The sequence below is a fragment of the Crotalus tigris genome, unplaced genomic scaffold (assembly GCF_016545835.1).
Source record: "Crotalus tigris isolate CLP2741 ecotype Arizona unplaced genomic scaffold, ASM1654583v1 scf7180000019154.1569036, whole genome shotgun sequence".
In the NCBI taxonomy this organism is placed as follows: Eukaryota; Metazoa; Chordata; class Lepidosauria; order Squamata; family Viperidae; genus Crotalus; species Crotalus tigris.
In genome coordinates this window covers 136,776-155,536 of record NW_024097404.1, presented here as the reverse complement: position 1 = coordinate 155,536, position 18,761 = coordinate 136,776, and the positions used below count along the sequence as shown (strand labels likewise).

The window sequence follows — 18,761 nt, the reverse complement described above, 5'->3', positions numbered from 1 at the left end:
ATCCTAATGCAAGTATCTATTCTGAGGCAATTCTCTTAAAATATTTCTTCAGATGTTCAAGTGGCTTCCAGCATATTGGCATTTTAATTGTCATAGCAGGTATTAGTGGCTGAAAAATATACATCTCTTAATCTCCAATACAGAATAAAATTACTGAGAAGAAATATTTCCATTTTAATTCAAGAAAAGAGTTTATTAACATAACTTTAACTGTAGAATGGTCATTTTTCCATCACCAAAAAATAAGAAAAAATAGAATACCAATTTACATATTAACAAATTTAAATATTACTAAAATTATAATAAAAACACAGTAACTTTAATGCTGGTTTTTATTTAATTTATAGAATGTCTTGCCATTTATAAATTCTATTTAAATAATTAGTTGTCAAAATAAAACAAATCTATATCACTGAACTATTAACTAATTAAAATACTATAAACAAAAAATTGTTAAACTAATACTTGGTTTTTAACATTTTAACCTAAACAATCAAGTATAAAACTGAAAACCCTGAAAAAGTCCAGGCTTATTTTTATGCACATTTTTCCATGAGTGAAAGAAAGGATCTCATTGGTGCTTGGGTCTTGCAAAGATATTATGGAATATAATTATAAAATGAAGTTTGAACTGGAAGTGTACACACAATTTATACATATTTACTTGTAAATTTTCAAAAGCAATATATAAGCTTATTATAAGATTATATAAATTTTGTCTTTCAATCAAAGTGGCTATTCAAATTATCTTTTCCTCCAATAATAAATCAACCTATTTATATTTATTTGGCACTGAAATGTCTCCACTACAATATTGTTTTAGTGGTTGACCTGAAAAAGATGTTTTGTTATAAAATCCTAGTGAAAACTGTGTTCTATATTGCTTTATTTCAATATAGGTGAGTGCTTCTGTGTCCATTGTGGTGCTTATTCGGTGGCCAATGGATCAGATATTTCACTTTTTAAAAGTGAAATCTTATTTTCCAAGATGCATAGTCAAAAAGGGGTACTCATGAATCTGTGTTTCTTTTCATAACTAATTAAACTCATGAGTAAATTTCCTTTAAGGAAATCCCAAATATTTTTGTCCTAGTTATTTAGGAAATATGACCATTCCAATTTTTGATATAGCACTCTTTTTTTCAACAGGTATGACAATTCAGCGATCAGAATTACATTCTTGATCAAACTCCTACATTAACTTGCAACCAACCAATCAGGCAATGCCAGCTTTGAGACTCAAACCAGTAAGATCTCTTCCTGCAACTTCAAACCCTGCCACCTCCCCCACTTGCAATCTGGTCAACAAAAAGTTCACCAATAATACTACAATATAACATATATGAATGAATGGTAAATTAGAGGAAATGAATAGTTGAACAACAATCTATCAAGAATCTTAATCCTAATCTGCCAAATTTATTTTGTCTGTTGAATCAGATAATTTGCTTTGTAATCAGATCAATGCAACTGATTCCATATATTCTTCTAAGTGTTTTATTCATTTATTTCCCTTTTTTCCAGTCAGTTTTGGAATTAAAGAAAGTTTATTTTCCTAACTTTCTCTCTTTGGCATGTTAACACTCATCGGTCTGAGATTACCAATGTGTAATCTTGATATGACAAGTTGACCTGCAGAGACTTCTAACCCTGCACGCTGCTTGTCATGCTTGTTCGTGTATTAAATTGTTGAGTCCTGATAGAATTTAACAAATAAAAAAGGGTTTATAAAAGCCTAGAACAATAAATAGAAGCCATCATTGCTGGCATTGTTTCTTGAAAACTTTTTCTTTTTTGGCTAATGTTCTTAATGTTCTGTTTGTCTTCAGGCCAAGGAATGTGGTCAAATGCAGAACAAGTGGCTCATGATTAATATACAGAATGTGCAGGATTTTGCCTGTCAATGTCTCAATCGTGATGTTTGGAGCAATGATGCTGTAAAAAATATTATCCGGGAACACTTCATTTTTTGGCAGGTATAAAGGCATTATTTTCAGTTTAACTAAAAAATTAGAAACAATCAATATTTATTTGATATTTACTCTGGCCTTATTCATATCATATTTTGTATCAGATTTTATTAACAAATGCTAAATTGCTTTAATATTCAAATGTTTTCAAGAATTTTAAATGAACCTTCTTGACTATTGTACAGGTATACCACGACAGTGAGGAAGGACAAAGATACATACAATTCTATAAATTGGGAGATTTCCCTTATGTGTCTATCCTGGACCCCAGGACAGGTAAGAAGAGGAAAAAAGGCTGAAAGCATATTAACTCTGAATTGTATTCTTATATAACACGATAAATAATGTCATTGGTTTAACAAGGGAAGGATTATAGTTTCCGTATTTGCCGGCAAGATTTCCAGAACTGACCAATTAGCCATATTTCCAGTCTATATCAGATGAACTTGATCAAGTATAATAGGTTTAATGTTTACATTTAATGTTAAATTTAATATTCATGTTTGCTTTGCCTATGTTTTTTAAATCCCTTTTAATATAATTGGCTATTGTGATACTTAGGATTAAGAGCTTCTAATTAGCCATTGATTTTTTTACTTATTCACAATGTTTCTTGCCTCTACAGAATCAATAAAAAATTAAAATAGCATCTGTGATGATTTTGGTGATCTAAGATTTTGGTTACTGAAGTACAATTTATTGTTATTTTTAACAGGGCAGAAACTAGTGGAATGGCATCAATTAGATGTAACTTCTTTTTTGGACCAAGTGACTGGGTTCCTAGGTGAACATGGACAACTGGATGGACATTCCACTAGCCCTCCCCAGAAACGTACTCGCTCAGTAAGTATAATGACAAAAACAGTATATTTTTTATTCTTCTTGTTCTTAGTTGCGGAGTCGTGTCCGACCCATCGCAACTCCATGGACAACGTTCCTCCAGGCCTTCCTGTCCTCCACCATCTTCTGGAGTCCATTTAAGCTCACACCTACTGCTTCAGTGACTCCATCCAGTCACCTCATTCTCTATCATCCCATTCTTCTATTGCCCTCAATCTTTCCCAGCATTAGGCCCTTCTCCAGTGAGTCCTTCCTTCTCATTTGGTGGCCAAAGTATTTGGGTTTCAACTTCAGGATCTGGCCTTCTAAAGAGCAGTCAGGGTTGATCTCCTGTAGGACTGACCAGTTTGATCACCTTGCAGTCCAGGGGACTTGTAGGAATCTTCTCCAGCACCATAGTTCAAAGGCCTCAATTCTTTGACGCTCAGCCTTTCTTATGGTCCAACTTTCACAGCCATACATTGCAACTGGGAAAACCATGGCCTTGACTATAAGCACTTTTGTTGCCAGGGTGATGTCTCTGCTTTTTAGTATGCTGTCTAGATTTGTCATAGCTTTCCTCCCCAGCTATTCTTAATAAGAAATAAAAGTATATGGAGCCTTTCTCTTCCCCTCTCACTGTCTCAAAATATGTGTTTTAAAGTAACTCATCTTTTTCTTTTGTGTTATGATTGATTGATTGATTAGGAGAGCTTGATTGATGCGAGTGAAGATAGCCAGTTGGAAGCTGCAATCAGGGCATCATTACAGGAAACACATTTTGACTCTGAACAAATCAAGCAGGAAAGCAGATCAGATGAAGAGTCTGAATCAGAGCTTTTCTCCGGAAGTGAGGAGTTTATTTCTGTTTGTGGTTCTGATGATGATGAGCCAGAAAGTTCTGCCAAATCTAGAAAATCTCCACACAAGGATTTGGGATGTAGAAAAGAGGAAGGCAGAAAACCTCAACCTGAACCAAGAACTGAACCCGAGATGACAATAAACCACAGGGGACTATCTTCTCTAGATTCAGGAGTGCTAGAAGAAACTGGAACTAAGCCAGAAGATTTACAGAAGGAACCAAGCGTGAATGGTAAGTATGGTTCCTGTCACTTAGTCAATTTCAGAACTTTACAAAAGTCTCATCAAGAAATCTTTACCAAAGAGTATTTCTTCCTTTCTGCTGCACTTAATAAACTGAATGAACCTAAGTAGTAAAAAAGTATAAACCTGGCTAAGCAGTTCACAATCTACATGAGGGATTAAAAATTTGTTCTTTTGTGGAAGTTTGTAAACAATAACTTCCAGCATCTTCTCCATTGGCAGCTAGCTGAATCTGCTGGGAATTGTACTTTCAATGATGAAAAGTAATATGTATTGTTCAGTCAAAACATATATAACTTGATTGGTATAACAAATTGATAAAAGTGTTGTGCATGCTAAAATGTATAATTGTATGTGACTCTACAACACTGCCATGAATCACCATTCAGCTGAAGGTTTTCTTTATAGGGGATAGTATTTTTTAATTTCAGTAACTTCACATAATTGGTTCTTTGTCAGGACGGTATTATAATACAAAATAGGTTTTCAACCATAATATATTTATCAACCATAGTATATTGTTAAATTATTGGGAGGACAGATTACGAAGCTAATGGAGAAGGTTTGGAAAAAGTGATGGTTGAGTCCCTCTTAAATGGCATATTTGTTTATGTATTACTTGGAACAGTTCATGAATTGTTTTCTGATATTTTTCAGTTTCTAAATTGTAACCCCCCTTCCTCCCTGGTTGTTAGGAGTCAGGTGGCCTCTAAATTTGACTAAATAAATAAAAGGAATTCTGGGAGTTGAAGTCCATGAGTCATAAAAGAGCCAAGGTTGCTTACCCCTGACCTAGGGGATACTGAGAGAAGTTGGGAATTTGATGTTTGTGCTATATATGACTTTCTACCTAAAAATAATGTGATATATATTAATAGCAAATGCAAGCTTATAGCAATCCTTGAAGAAAAAAATACGCTATTAGCATATTCGCACAACTATTGTGAAAGAACCACATTTCGTCTAATGAGAAAGAGTTTAGGTTTCCTTTTAAAAAATGGAGGTGGTATTACTTAAACCAGTGGTTCTTAACCTTTTTGAATTAATCGCCCCCTTGAGCCAATGAGGAAGTTGTCATCGCTCCCCTCCCCCAACATAACCTCTCAATCACAACATAGGAAATAATTCTTCAATTTATGCAAACACTTTTTTTGTTTTCTTTAAAATTGTCATCAGGACATATTGATGCAAATAATTTATTTCCAGTCTTTTTCCCATATCTCAACTGTTTGAAAAATTTTGGTGCCACCCGTCACTTTATTCCCAAACTTCGTGATACATGTATTTCATTATTATCTTATTTATTCAAGACACTTAAATGTAATGATAAGATAAGATAAGATATAAGATAAGATAAGATAACCTTTATTGTCATTTTTTTTTATTGAAAATTTTTAAATTTTTACAAAAACAAATCCCCTTCCCATACCCCCCCAACCCTACCTCACCCCCCTCCTCCCCAACCTCCCAAACCCTCCCCTGGACTTCCCAGAGCTAAGTACAGGCTTAATTGAGAAAAAAACTTAAAACACTTTTAAAACCTAAACAAATTTAAATACAATCATCATTCTATATAAACTCCCTCCAAAAACGCAAATTTAAACATTACTTTCTTTGAATATCTATGCCTATAATATAAAATCTAATTTCTCCCTCTTTCTTTATCCTAATACAAAAAAATAAACATATAAACCTTTGTTATACCATTAAAACTAAATACTCTTAGAAAACTTAAAGTAAATACATATTTCCTTCAGTCTTCATAATCTTCTCACCTATCCAAAAAAAAAAAAAAAACTTAAAAATCCTAAACAAATCTAGACACATTTAGTTAAACAAATTATTTTCTCTTAAAAATATTAATAATAATATTTAAAAACTTGAAACACTTTTGAATCCTAAACAAATCTAAATACAATCATCATTCTATATAGACTTCCTCCAAAAACACAGATTTAAACATTACTTTCTTTCCTAAACAAATCTATACATTTAATTAAACAAATTATTTTCTCTTAGAAATATTAATAATAATATTTAAAAACCAAATTTAAGCATTACTTGAAACTTAAACAAGTTATACTCCCTTCGAAACACAAATTTATTAGAATCCCCTCACTGAAATAAACAAATTATAATCCCTTCAAAACACAAGTTTAAACAATATTATCATTAAAGATTTAAAACTTAAAGCTGAAATATATTATTATCCCAAAACACATGTTTAGACATTACATAAGACATTTTCCAAAAACGATATAAGTTTTACTTCTCCCACAATCTCAATAGTAAACTTCTTGTCTAAAGTTCTCATTCAATGTCCATAATTTTCTGTCCAATAACCAGTTGCATCCACTATAAACACAAACTTCTTATCTAAAATTTTCATTCAATATCCATAATCTTCTGTCTAATAGCCAGTTGCATCTACTATAAGCACAATCCATATCAGTCTCTCTTGCCCGCAAGCATCGAAAAGAATGCGTGGAATTCTGCCCTTGAAGATCGCTCCAAAGAGTTTGTAAGTCCTGGTTGACCCACAAGCTCAGGAATCAGTACCTGTGAAACTTCCTCAACCTCCTTCTTCTGTTGGTCTTTCTCTTTACGTTTATATGTTACTTTTTCTTTACATTTATATGTTGCACAAGTCTCAGGGACCGATACCTGTAAAACTTCCTCAGTGAATTCCTCCTTGTGTTGATCTTCACAATTATAAGTTGTACAAGTTATCCTCTGCCCGTTCCTCTCTTGTTGGTGCCCCTCAAACTGAAATTTCCCAATTTCCATTTCTGAAAATTGCTCCAAAGACTTTGTAGGTCTAACTTCTCCCAGAAATTCAGAGACCTTCTTCTGTTGCTGCTTTTCTTTGCAATTGTATGCTACACAAGTTGTCTTCTGTTCCTCAACCTGGACTTGTTGGGACCTCTCAAACAAGGGTTCCCCAATTTTCATAAATATAGGCTCTTCAAACTGTAATTCTACATTCTTTTCTTCCAAAGCTTTAAACTTAATAGATGGCGATACACATACCCCCAGGACCGAGGTATAAAAATCTTTTGCTTGAGAAACAGTATTAAGTCTATAACATGTCCCCAGGTAGTTCACCACCATTCCAATCGGAACATCCCATCTGAATAAAATTTTTCTCTTTTTAAGTTCATTTGCTAGAAAAGCAAACTCCTTTCTTCTTCTTAAAATTTTAGATGGGATCTCCTTAAAAATTATAACATCTTGTGAAGCAATTTGAAATCTCTTCTTATAATAGGCTTGCACAATTTCATTGCGTAAAGATCTTTTACCAAAGTAAATTACCACATCTCTTGGCAGATTCTTCTGTGCTGCCACCACAGAGTTAACCCTAAATAATTTTTCAATTTCACTAAGTATTCCCTCTTTTTCTTTATTCAAAATCAATGCAAAGTCCTTTGCAACCATCTCTTTCAGATCTCCTTGCAAAGACTCTCCCAGGCCTCTGATTCTTAAGGCATATTCCATTTGTCCATATTGAAGCATAAGAATCTCATTTTCCATTTCTTTTTCCATACTTTCAATTTTCCCCTCCATTATATCCACTTTTTCAGCTACCTCTTCCACATGGGAGTTCACCTTTTCAAGAACAGAAGCAACTCCTTCTAAAGCCAGAACAAAATCTTGTCTCAAGATCTTATTATTTTCCTCTAAAATCTTTTTCATTTCTGCCCTAATTTGAATTATAACATCTCCCATCATGTCTTGCAAATCCTTCATAGTTATTAGCTGACCCCCAGAAGAGGGTGAAACTGTTGATTTAAAAGCTGTAGAAATACCTGGACGCTTTGGAGCCATCTTAGAGAAAAACCTTTAGTCCTTCTTAAAAAATTATAAAAATTCCTTCAAAAATCATAACTCCCTCCAAAGAAGGTCATTATAATAAAAAGAAAAAAGGGAAAAAAAAGAAGAGAAAAGGAATTAAAAAAAGCTTTACTCCTTCTTAAATTGCAAAAATTAAACAGAAAAAAATCCTTCAAAAAAGGGTCATTACAATAAAAAGAAGGGAGTTCAAAGAAAAAAAAAAGGGGGGGGAGAAGAAAAAAAAATAATTAAATAGAAAAAGTCCGTTCCAAAAAAAATACTTAGAAATACCAAAAACAACCATTCCAATCATAAGAAAATAAAAAGAGAAAGGGAAAGGAAAAAAAGAGAAACACCAAAAGGCCTGCCGGTCAGCATTCTAACTTCCAGAAAAAAAACACCGAAAGATTTGCCGATCGCCATTTTACTTTCCCTTTCAACAAAGAAAGAAAAATAAAAAGAGAGAATAAAAATAGAAACAAGTCTTAAAACTTAAAATCCGAATAAATCAAAGAAAGCAAAAACTAAATCCTCTACTCAGCTCTGTCCGTTTATAAAAAAAAGCACTCACCAGTTCTCCTTAAGCACGGAGGTGTTTGCAGCGGCTCGTTTTGTCCCTGAGGACAAAAACAGCTGGGAAGCGGAGACAAGTCTGAACTCCGTGGGAGCACTCCTTTCACCCCCCCCCCAAAAAAAACTTGGGGGTGCAAAAGAGGCTCTACCACTATTCAGACACTCTCTACCCCCCCCCCTTTGCCCGGGAGGGGGATTTTGAACCGCTGAACAGCTGGTGTCTGCTGTTCATAGCGGTTCTTACACTTACCCAGGAGAGACGGCTACAAAGTAGCCGCCATCGCGCGCGCAAAATCCACCGGAAGTCTATTGTCATTTTTATACTGTGGGCACAATGACACACATCAAAAATGAAATTTTTGCCCGCTCTCAAAGTGAAACACATACATGACACACATCTAAACATACTATGAACAACCTATGTATAGACCCACATCCCTACATATACATAGCAATAAATATTAAATATTGTCCATTTTGAATATATAAGGGAAGTAGGAAGCTTGAGAGTTCGCAAGGTTAATTCTGTATGGAATGAAACTGAAAAAAAAACAGTAATATTTAATGATTGAATTACAAGTGAAATTTAAAATGCAAAAAGAAATATAAAAAAGGTAGAGGCTGCTGCACAACGCACATGAAGATAAACAATGAATATTCACATATGTACAGCGTTCTGTACTGAAGCTAGCTGGAGGAACATTTGAAAACACAATTCAATCCACTAATAGCGAGCAATCTGATGTTTTTGTACGACAGATATGCAGCGATTCACTGTACGAAAAAGTCTCAAAAGTGTCCCCAAAACTTCTCGCTCCATCGCCCCCATATCGCCCCCTTTTCGTTCCTTCGCCCCCGCATCGCCCCTTTTTGTTCCATCGCCCCCCTGAAAAATGAAATCACCCCGGTTAAGAACCACTGACTTAAACTAACACTGGAAACAACTCTAAGGAAGACAGTCAAATGGAGGAAGAAGCCCAGTGTATGATAATAACTATCAGAATCAAGTGATATAGAAGGTGCTAAAACTCACTTTTCACATTTTTGAAGAAGATAAAACAAACTCTGAATATTGAGGGGAAGAATAAGAGGCACTTCATATTGGGAGATAGGATGGTAGTTCCTTAAAGGAGAGAAAGAATGTGGTTTTGTCCCATTAGAAAACAAAATGAAGAATCAAAACAATTGAGGATCAAAACTAATATATGCTGGCTGTAGCCATTGACTTGTCAAGTGTGCTGTCTGTGAAAATATAAAAGATATCACAGCAAATCCCAAGGATTATCAAGTCCACCGACAGTAATCTCTTCCTGCTAATATATGTGATGATAAATCATAATAATCTTTATTGATTAGCCCATGGACCATATCAAGGTGCAGAGTTCCAAACACACGTTATACTAAAAATGCAGTAAAAACAATTTAGAATGGAATTAGTTAAAATATAATTAGGATAAAATAAAAATAAAATACAATTTAAAATGAAATTGGGATAAAATACATTTTTAAAATGAAATTAGAATAAAATATGGCAATTTAAGATGTAGATAGATAAAATATGATAAAAAGATAAAATATGATAAAATTATATTTCACTATCACCCCTACAATCTACCCCAATCAGTCTCACATATGACGATCTCGATCAAACCATTTTGCTCAGGTACTCTGCTGTGTTAAATGTAATTTTCAAATTCTGGCCACACATAAGGTAAGTTATTTTGATATGGGGGTCCCAATGGGTCATTTGTTTAGCGTATAGGCCAAGGTACCTGTCTCTCACCCTCTTATACAGGCAGCAGTGAAATAGGATGTGAACCAGGTCCTCAATCTCTGCCGCTCCGCAGATGCAGAGATGTTCATTATAGGGTATAGAGTGTGTACTACTAACCTGGAATACAATAATTGAAGGGTAAAAAAAATCCATTCCCACTTAAAATAACCAGAAAAAAGAACAAAAATTATAAATACTCTTTTTGGTTTTTGCTACTGCCTGTGCAACCAAGAGGAAAACATGCATGACACCTTTCAAAAGCAAAACAGGCATGAATCTGTAGTGATGGGAGAGTTTAATTGCATCAACATCTATTGAGAGACATTGTTTTAGTGACAAATGGAGCTTCACTTATGCATGCGAGTGCCCGCCACTCATGCAAATGGAGCTGCGTGCCCAAGCGCATGTGCCTGCCGTTTGCGCAGCCTAGTTCCAAATGGGAACCCCTGTTTTAATAAGCCAAAAAGTATTTTTCCAGTTGATTATTTAGGATTTTTTTTCATTATATAATAATCTTTCTCGGTTTGAGGAGTGATCACTAATCACCCCCCTAAATCTGACATTTTGAAAAGATTTTTTTAAATTCATTTGTTGTTTTCTACTAAACCTTATTATGTGGTGGTTATTCCATTATCAAAGTAATAAAGGCAAAAACTAAATGCAGTTGTACTTAGCATTTAACTTTTTTTATCAGGACCAAAAGCACAACTAATGTTAAGATATCCAGATGGGAAGAGGGAACAGATTTCATTGCCTGAACAAGCTAAGCTTCTGGTATGTAGAAATAATTAAACATCAAGGTAGATACAGTTCTTGTTTTAGTACTTACCATTTCTCAGCTTTGTATATATGTATTAAATATGTATGCTTCAAGTTTGTTAAGCTCTAATTTTGATGAATCTAACAATATATGGGAACTATGATTGCATTTCAAGATTTGCTGTTTGGAAGTTAGTTTGTATTCTTGTTTATCTTATAGAATATTAAAAGTGAAAATAAAATTCAGATTTTAAAAAATGCAAAAAAATAAGATCATAAACAGTGTCCTACTATATCAGATCCTGGCCCATCTAATCTAGCAGTCTGTTCTCACAGTGGACAACCAACTTGCACAATGAAGCGCAGAAATTGGAGGCAGTTACATTAAGGCTAGTAGCCATTGATCCTCAAGACTTCCATGAATTGATCCAACCCTTTATGAAGTCAACCAAGCTGATAGCCAGTACCACATCTTGCAAAAATATAATAACCTTCATGCATGGACTATTTTGCATTTCTATTCAGCAGCGAAATACCAAGGTGATTTTTACTTTTTTAAAGTAAACAATAAAAACAACAATAAAAACAGGTGTACAAAGCTTCCCATTTTGGGTTGTAAATGTCCCACAGAATCCCTATGTTAACCCAAAACTTCAGTCCTTTCACTTCTGCCACCTGTCCCCATCACCACCACCACTACTACCTCACTTCAAAATTAGCAAGTAAAGCAGTAGACTTGCTGCAGAAAGATTGCTCAACCCCATTCCTGGATAGGAAGTATTAAAGGAATCTGTGAAGGAAAGATGAGGAATTTACATGTATGTGAAAACATGCTCATTTTGTATGAATCTCTATGGACAGTTGATGAAACTTCTTTATATTTGTAATCAGCCAAAGGACAGAAAGTATAAAAAAAGTCTGTAATTTATTTTGTTTCTCTCAAACTGTGCTTTCCACAGCGCCCTTCACATGGTGTACATAGATCCCAAATTATTGTCTAACTATAGTGATCATAAAGGGGAAGAATAAATTCAGACAATTTACTGAAATTATTTACAGAATAGAACTGTAGAGATTCATTTACTGATGTGCTGATTCACTAAAGTCTTTTGAAAATTATCCCAAATATATCATTTCATATTTCAAACAAAAAATCAACAAACAATTGTATGCAAACAACATTATAAACAGTACTTTTTCTATTGCTTAACTGAACACCCTTCAAGTCTTTCCCAATTTCTTTAACTTCATACAACTGTATGTATACAAATAGTTTGTGCTGATATATCCTCCAGTAACAAATACTGTATTGTTTTAATACCATGTGTTGTGTTCTGTGATCAAGATAGTGCTCTCCCCTATCTCCGCAGGCTCTCATCCGACATGTACAGTCAAAAGGATACCCCAATGAACGTTTTGAACTCCTCACCAACTTTCCCCGGAGGAAACTCTCCCATCTGGACTATAACATTACATTGCAGGAAGCTGGTCTTTGTCCACAAGAAACTGTATTTGTTCAGGAAAGGAATTAATTTTCTCCCTTGTCATCTTCACCTACAGTACTAACTAGTACATATGCAGAATCGAAAACAGGCAGCCATTTGCTGATTTCTCTTTCTTCCCATTCTGTATGCTATCCTCAGTAAGTGAACAAAATGAAAATGGCAGAAAAAGTTCATTTGGTATTGATGCTGGAAGAAAGCTTATGTGTTCAGTAGTTTGTTGCTGTTTCAAAATAAAGTTGCCTATACATCCAGCATGCTGCAGAAGAGAACACCAAGAGCAAGAATAATTTTCTTCCCCTGAGAAAAAGAAATCTTTTTCATTTTTCAAAAATCATATAACCAGTCATTAAGGAATTCTTCAGACAACCATGTCAATATATGCAATCTACCTACATGGAAGAGATTTTGTGTTTCCAATTGACATGTGCATTGTTTGGTTTTCAGCATGTGTTCTTTTTCCTTGGGTTCCACATGTTCTGAAATCAGAATGCTTCCTATATGGCTGCTGGTTGCATGTAATAAAATGTCACACATTTATTGTGCACAGGCTTTTTAGGAAAGAAGCATAGGTTTTAATGACTATGTGAAGAGATTTTGTGTTTTGGCTACAAGTCAAGAAAAAAACAAATGATGTGCTAGATTTATTGCCCAAGTAACCTTTCATAAATCATTGACTTTGCAAAAGGGACTGTAGAATGTGGTACATGAAAGTGTCTATTTTAAATTGATTTGTATGTACTGCTTTTGTTAGAGAGGAATGTCGTAATAAAGAAAAATAATAGATGTACTTAGTGGTATAAAGTTGCCTTGTGTAACCCAGAACTGCAGGCTTCCTCCTTTTCACAGTTAAAATTGTAGAAAGAGAATTGATTTCTCTTCTTTTCTTTTCTTTTTTTTTCCAAAATGTTACCAGCAGTGAAACATTCATAGAGATTAAATATAAAACATATAAAACATCTTCTTAAGGTTTTCGTTCACTACTCTGCCATTTGGATGTTTTTCCCACTGACATTTAGTGAACGCGCACAGATTCTGGGCTCCAAGCAAGCATTTTTTTCAGTAATTTTAAAAAATTTTGATGAACAATTTGATGAATTTAATTAAGTTAATAAAATTCAATTAAAGTACAAACCAGTAAACATGGTTTCCCAACAATAAATACGGTTTGAAAAAAACAAAGAAATAGCTGCTTGCCATCATTTGTTCTAAACGGCCAAAAAATTATAGATGTGCTCCAGATTTTATACAATGGCAGCTGAGTGTTGGATCATTTTGGATATGGTAATATTTGGTGTTAAACTGTAGTAGGAAGGGTTGTATTGCCATTACATTTTATTGATCCATGTATGTGAATTTAAGGATTAAAGATACTTATACTGCATTGTAGAATGAAAACATTTCCCTGCTTAGTTTTTTTTCCTGTACAGATACTAGTAACAGATATAAGACAAATGTAACATGGATTAATAAGTGTTTTATACATAGGCCACAATTGCTTTTATGTTCAAAACCATGCAGCTATTGTGTTCCTAAATTAATGGAGACCCAGCAATATACTCAGTAACAAATCTAGCTTTAAATATAAAATGTTTTTTAAAATTGATGCCTACAAACATTTGAGACATACGTAAAAAGAACAGTGAAGGTTGATGCTCTAGTTAGTATTATCTGTTAAAATTTATCTAGACTATTCGTATCAAATATTGTCTACTGTTGCTCTAACTTTTTTTTTAACCATCTTTCACACTTTATTTTTCCTTCAATTTTCTTGTGACCTTTCCTTCTGTCTTACCTTTCAGAAATCTTTTAAAGTTCTTGATCTGCTCTAAAAAGCTATTCCTATCTGTATATGAGCTGTGTGATGTTTCATCCAAACTAATAACTTGTTTACTCATAAATTTATTATATACAGAAATCTGGAAATGTTTGTAAAAGTTCCATATGCTTGGATAGGCTCAGGTGTCAGTAGCTATCCTACAAAAGTTCAGAATAAGATCTGCATTTTCTACCATATTTAAAGAAAATTTTTAAAAGCCTTTAATCAGTTTGTTAAACTCCTTAGCAGTTTATAAACTACTGGAAGAATGGCAGTGGTAATCGCCACAAGTCATTAAACTTTATTTTTTAAATCTTCCAACACAAATATAATGTTTTCCTTGTTCAGTAGTTTATACCAATTTAACCCAGCTCCTATCCCACCCCAAATCCATGTAGGTATCAATTAGTAAATTATATCAGGGCCTTTTATTCCCCACTGCTGAGCATAAGGATGTAACAATATGCCAGATGAGCTTTTCTGGAGAAGGATTTCTACAGTTACTATAAAAAAAGACACCTTTGGATTTACCTTGTCCTGCACCTAATCATAAACATATGGATCACTTTCTTTCACTCTTGTTTTATTACAGCAGCAAAAGTAGATCTGATCTTTTCTCAGAATTTCTTGCACTTAATGTTGGCATTGCCTTTAAATGGAAAGTGCTTTCATTCATATTCGGAGCAGTTCTCAAAATACCCTGAAATTGTACCAGTTATTTTGGTAGCACATTATTGATCATTAAAGGTCAGATTTCATACCCGCTGTTGTCCATGAGGCAAACAGAATATTGCATATGCTTAGTACCAGGGGAAAATGTACCCTGGAAATTGCAGCCTGTTCTCTTGTGTGATTTGCTATTTTTGCCTTGCTTTGTCTTGCTAACTGCAAGCTTTAGCCAGCCTCCACTTCCCCTGAATATGGACCCTGACTACCCAAAGGTTGCCCAATGCAGATAATAAAGGCCCTCCTATAATACAACCCACAAGATTTCTGGCCTAGTACTGTTGAGTATGCTAGAGATTAGGTAAGCAGCAAACTTGTTTCTACATGTCCACTACTTCCCTTAACAAAATCTATAAAAAAGTGTGAATGGCATGTTTGGAGTGGAGCTGATTCAAGCACAGAAACCAGGATAACTGCAAAAATTTTCATTTAATCAACATTTAGTTAATTTTTTATAACTTTATCTTACATATCTTCCATTTATTGATTTTTATTCTTATCCTTAAAATAGTCTGGAAGTTGAATCATGGCAACTGGATTTCTTTTTGGTTGAAACCTTTCGCTGCTCATCCAAGTAGTTTCTTCAGCCAGAAGAAAAATAATTTAGCAAAATATCCTTAAAAGATTTAGATGAGTACCTGAAGGCCTTATGTATGGTGGTTCTAAGATATTCTGAGAAGGAGAGAACTGTAGAAAGTGTCTTCCAAGCGGAAAAGCAGCACATAAATCTTAAATTAGGAACAAAATTATTATAATTGGATAATTTAAAAGTTATTGTTACTAACATTTTTACAAGTTTTTGTTTTAAAGCTTACTGTTCAAGGAATATGGATATGAATTATGTAAAAGATGTTGTGAATCCATGCCTGATTCTAGATTGTCCTCTGTTGTTTCTAGACCTAAACATCATTCTATCTTATGTAAAATAATTTTTATATTGTTATTTCTAGAGACAATTTTTAGCAAAAAAAATGAATAGAACCTATTGGGGGTTCTAGTATTTCAATCCTATTTTAATTTGCTATTGAAGCAGATTAGTGGTCACAGAGAACTTTGAAAGGATCTTTGGAGGACTAGCACTCCCCCCCCCCCCGCACACAAAACTAAACAACAACGCATTGCTGGCAGTTGGAGTTTAGGGAGTGTCTAATGCAATCAATTGATAAACAACAATAATGTTTGATATTGACAAGCCTACCATCTGCAAAATCATTTGAGATTACCTCTTCATTGGCATTTTTTCACTTTTAAATATGTGGCATTGTTGCTGGTGTAATATTAGAAGGTGAATTCAAAAGGCATTCCAAAATTTTAAAATGAAAGTTTTATCTGTTTGGAGAAATTGAGATATTAGTATTATCAATATTTAAGTTTGAAGGATGTGATTTGGATTCTGATAAAATTATGATTCCTTCAAAATCCATTAACTTTTTAAAGTTGGATTGCTAGCTTTATATTGTTATAACTTGAGCTATGTAAAACTGTTGTCTACACTGTTAATAGCCATTTCTTTTAATTATGATATAATTTTAAGATGGGGGAAGAGATTTCACGTGCTGTGATGAGAACGATCAAACTCAAGGCAACCTCTGATCTATATGTACAACTGCTGCATTTTTATAAATATGTGTAAATGTCCTTCCTAATGTAATATTTTGATCCTGAAAATAAATCAGACATTTTCACTATTTAGTCTGTTTGGTGTGTGTGGAATGGGGGATAGAGAAGGGAGGGAGGAGGGAGGGAGGGAAGGAAGGAAGGAAGACTTTGCAGTGGAGGAGGAGGTTTGTTGAAAATAAAATCAGGATATTACACAAAATCAAATCTCTTCTACACCTTAGACTAAGAAATAGTTGTGATTTCAGCACAGCGTCTTAAGGTGTTTTTTTTAACCAGATGCTAGTAAGTATATAATTAGTAAGTGCATATGCCAAATAAATGTTCTATGATTCTATTCACTTGGTTACTTTTAGATATCAAAACTTAAAATCTATGTAGCATAAGCATTTCACCTATGCTAATTCATAATTGTCCCAGAATTGGAAAAAAGCTATTCTGAGAGCAGATAGTTCACCATCTGTAATTCTTGATAGGATTATTTTTACAGTAGCATTTGCCCTATTAACAAAATTTAGCAAAATCTTTTTTAAGAGAGATGTAGGGCAAAGGAGCACTAAAATTCAAACCAACGTGAAACGCACAATGTATCCTAGACTTCTCTCTTAATCCTCTGGTGCAGGTAGGTTACTACAAAAGTAAAAATCGGGCTCAGAGTAAAGGGTAATTTCATTGTGCCATACTTGTATGTGAGAATGGTACATAACAAATAAGCCAATCCAAAATTGAATCTGTTATGTATCACTCATTAATCATTTTGGTTTGAAAGTTAAATGTTCAGATTTTCCTATCATACAAGCTTTAAATTTGCTAATGAGATTTGAAGAGTCATCATGAATACTAAAACTGTAACAGATTCAAAGACTAATTGTAATTTTTGCGCAATATTTACAAGATTTATTATGTCAGCAGACTCTGTGAAGAAGAACAAAAAATAGTTACCACCCATTACTTTTCCAGAAACAGCTCATTTATATAATTTTTTTGGTCACATAAAACCTGTTGCTCATACTTTATAGAGCCTCCAAATTCCCAGCCGCTGGGAATTAACTACATTGAGTGTTGCATTGTGGAAGGCTGAATTAATTCATCAGCAATAGCTCAATGAAAGAATTTTCAAGCTCTGAATCAAATTTTCAAGCTCTGAATTATAGACTCTGAAAGAAAATATACTATGGAAGAAATTTTTACAAAGTGGATTTCTTTTACTTCTAGTGAAGCAGGAAGGAATAGTTTTGTGAACTCTTTGTTGAATATTAGTGGTTAGATTAGGAAAAAGAGTTGTTTGGGAGGCAATTATGGCCTATTAGCAGCTAAGAGACCAAAAGCCAACTTCTCTGAGTTGGATAGGTTCCAAGTGTGTAGGCTTCTAGAACTTTAACCAATAGATAAACCAATAGATTATCCTTAACATGATATGAAGGGGAATTGAATATCTCTAAGTAAAGATTCTTATAGCTTATATATTGCCATTTTATTTTCAAGGAAACAGCTGATCTGAAGCAATCTTGAGTAAAGCGATTAAATGAAGCATTAGGCAATTGCAACATTTTCCAATTTAATAACTTTATTATCAAGCTTTCTCTTCCTCATGTTAAAATACATAGTGTGTCTGGGTGGGTTGAAACTTTTGCAGGAATATCAGCTGTATTAAGATCATTGGTGTGTGTACAAGCATGTGCATAGATCCAGGTACATAAGTTTGGGGTGAAAAAGCATCCCCACAACTGAAACAAAGGACACCTTCATAAGAAAGGACTTCCCTCTGTAAGGTGAAAAGCAATTATCTTTCATTAGCTACAATTTTATTTTTCAAATTCATACTGGGAGGTAGCTTATAATTACTATTATATAAATCCAGAAAATTGCATAAAATAAACCTTGATTCAGTTATCCTTGGTTAAGTTTATTGTACAAGTACAATTTCTGAATCAGACTATTGATTGGTCTGGAGAGTGGAGTCAAGTGTAGGAGAGATTCCAAGTGTGTTCTAGTATTTCTCATGATACTTTATTAACAAAAATAAAGAATTCACAGCATACACTTTATACCTTTTAGTCCAGGAGTAATCCCTAATTAGTTTACATAATCTTACTCCCAGGGGACTACACAAAATTGTAACCTCTGTTTTCATGAAAGAGCCACTGTCATGATCAGTTAGGCCTCAATAAAAGCTGATAGTCTTAAGTACTATCAAATAGTACTAGACCAGTGGTTCTCAACCTGTGGGTCGGGACCCCATTTGGGGTCGAACGACCATTTCATGG

The 18,761-nt window shown here is 34.0% G+C and overlaps 1 protein-coding gene across 5 annotated transcripts in view; it reads left to right on the top strand.

The window, feature by feature from the left end:
• Positions 1–16,565, top strand: part of UBXN7 (UBX domain protein 7) — a 34,148-nt gene extending 17,583 nt beyond the window's left edge. For 3 of the 5 annotated variants that reach the window (XM_039360087.1, XM_039360088.1, XM_039360089.1), the window contains exons 6-12: positions 1,830–1,976; positions 2,156–2,246; positions 2,686–2,813; positions 3,498–3,882; positions 10,766–10,845; positions 11,167–11,370; positions 12,201–16,565. In XM_039360087.1, coding sequence (XP_039216021.1) covers positions 1,830–1,976; positions 2,156–2,246; positions 2,686–2,813; positions 3,498–3,882; positions 10,766–10,845; positions 11,167–11,370; positions 12,201–12,362 — 1,197 coding nt within the window. In that variant the 3' untranslated portion in view covers positions 12,363–16,565. Of the gene's footprint in view, positions 1–1,149; positions 1,248–1,829; positions 1,977–2,155; positions 2,247–2,685; positions 2,814–3,497; positions 3,883–10,765; positions 10,846–11,166; positions 11,371–12,200 lie in introns of all 5 variants that reach the window. The other 2 variants (XM_039360091.1, XM_039360090.1) reach the window with 2 other exon arrangements.
• The last annotated feature ends 2,196 nt before the right edge of the window (positions 16,566–18,761 follow it).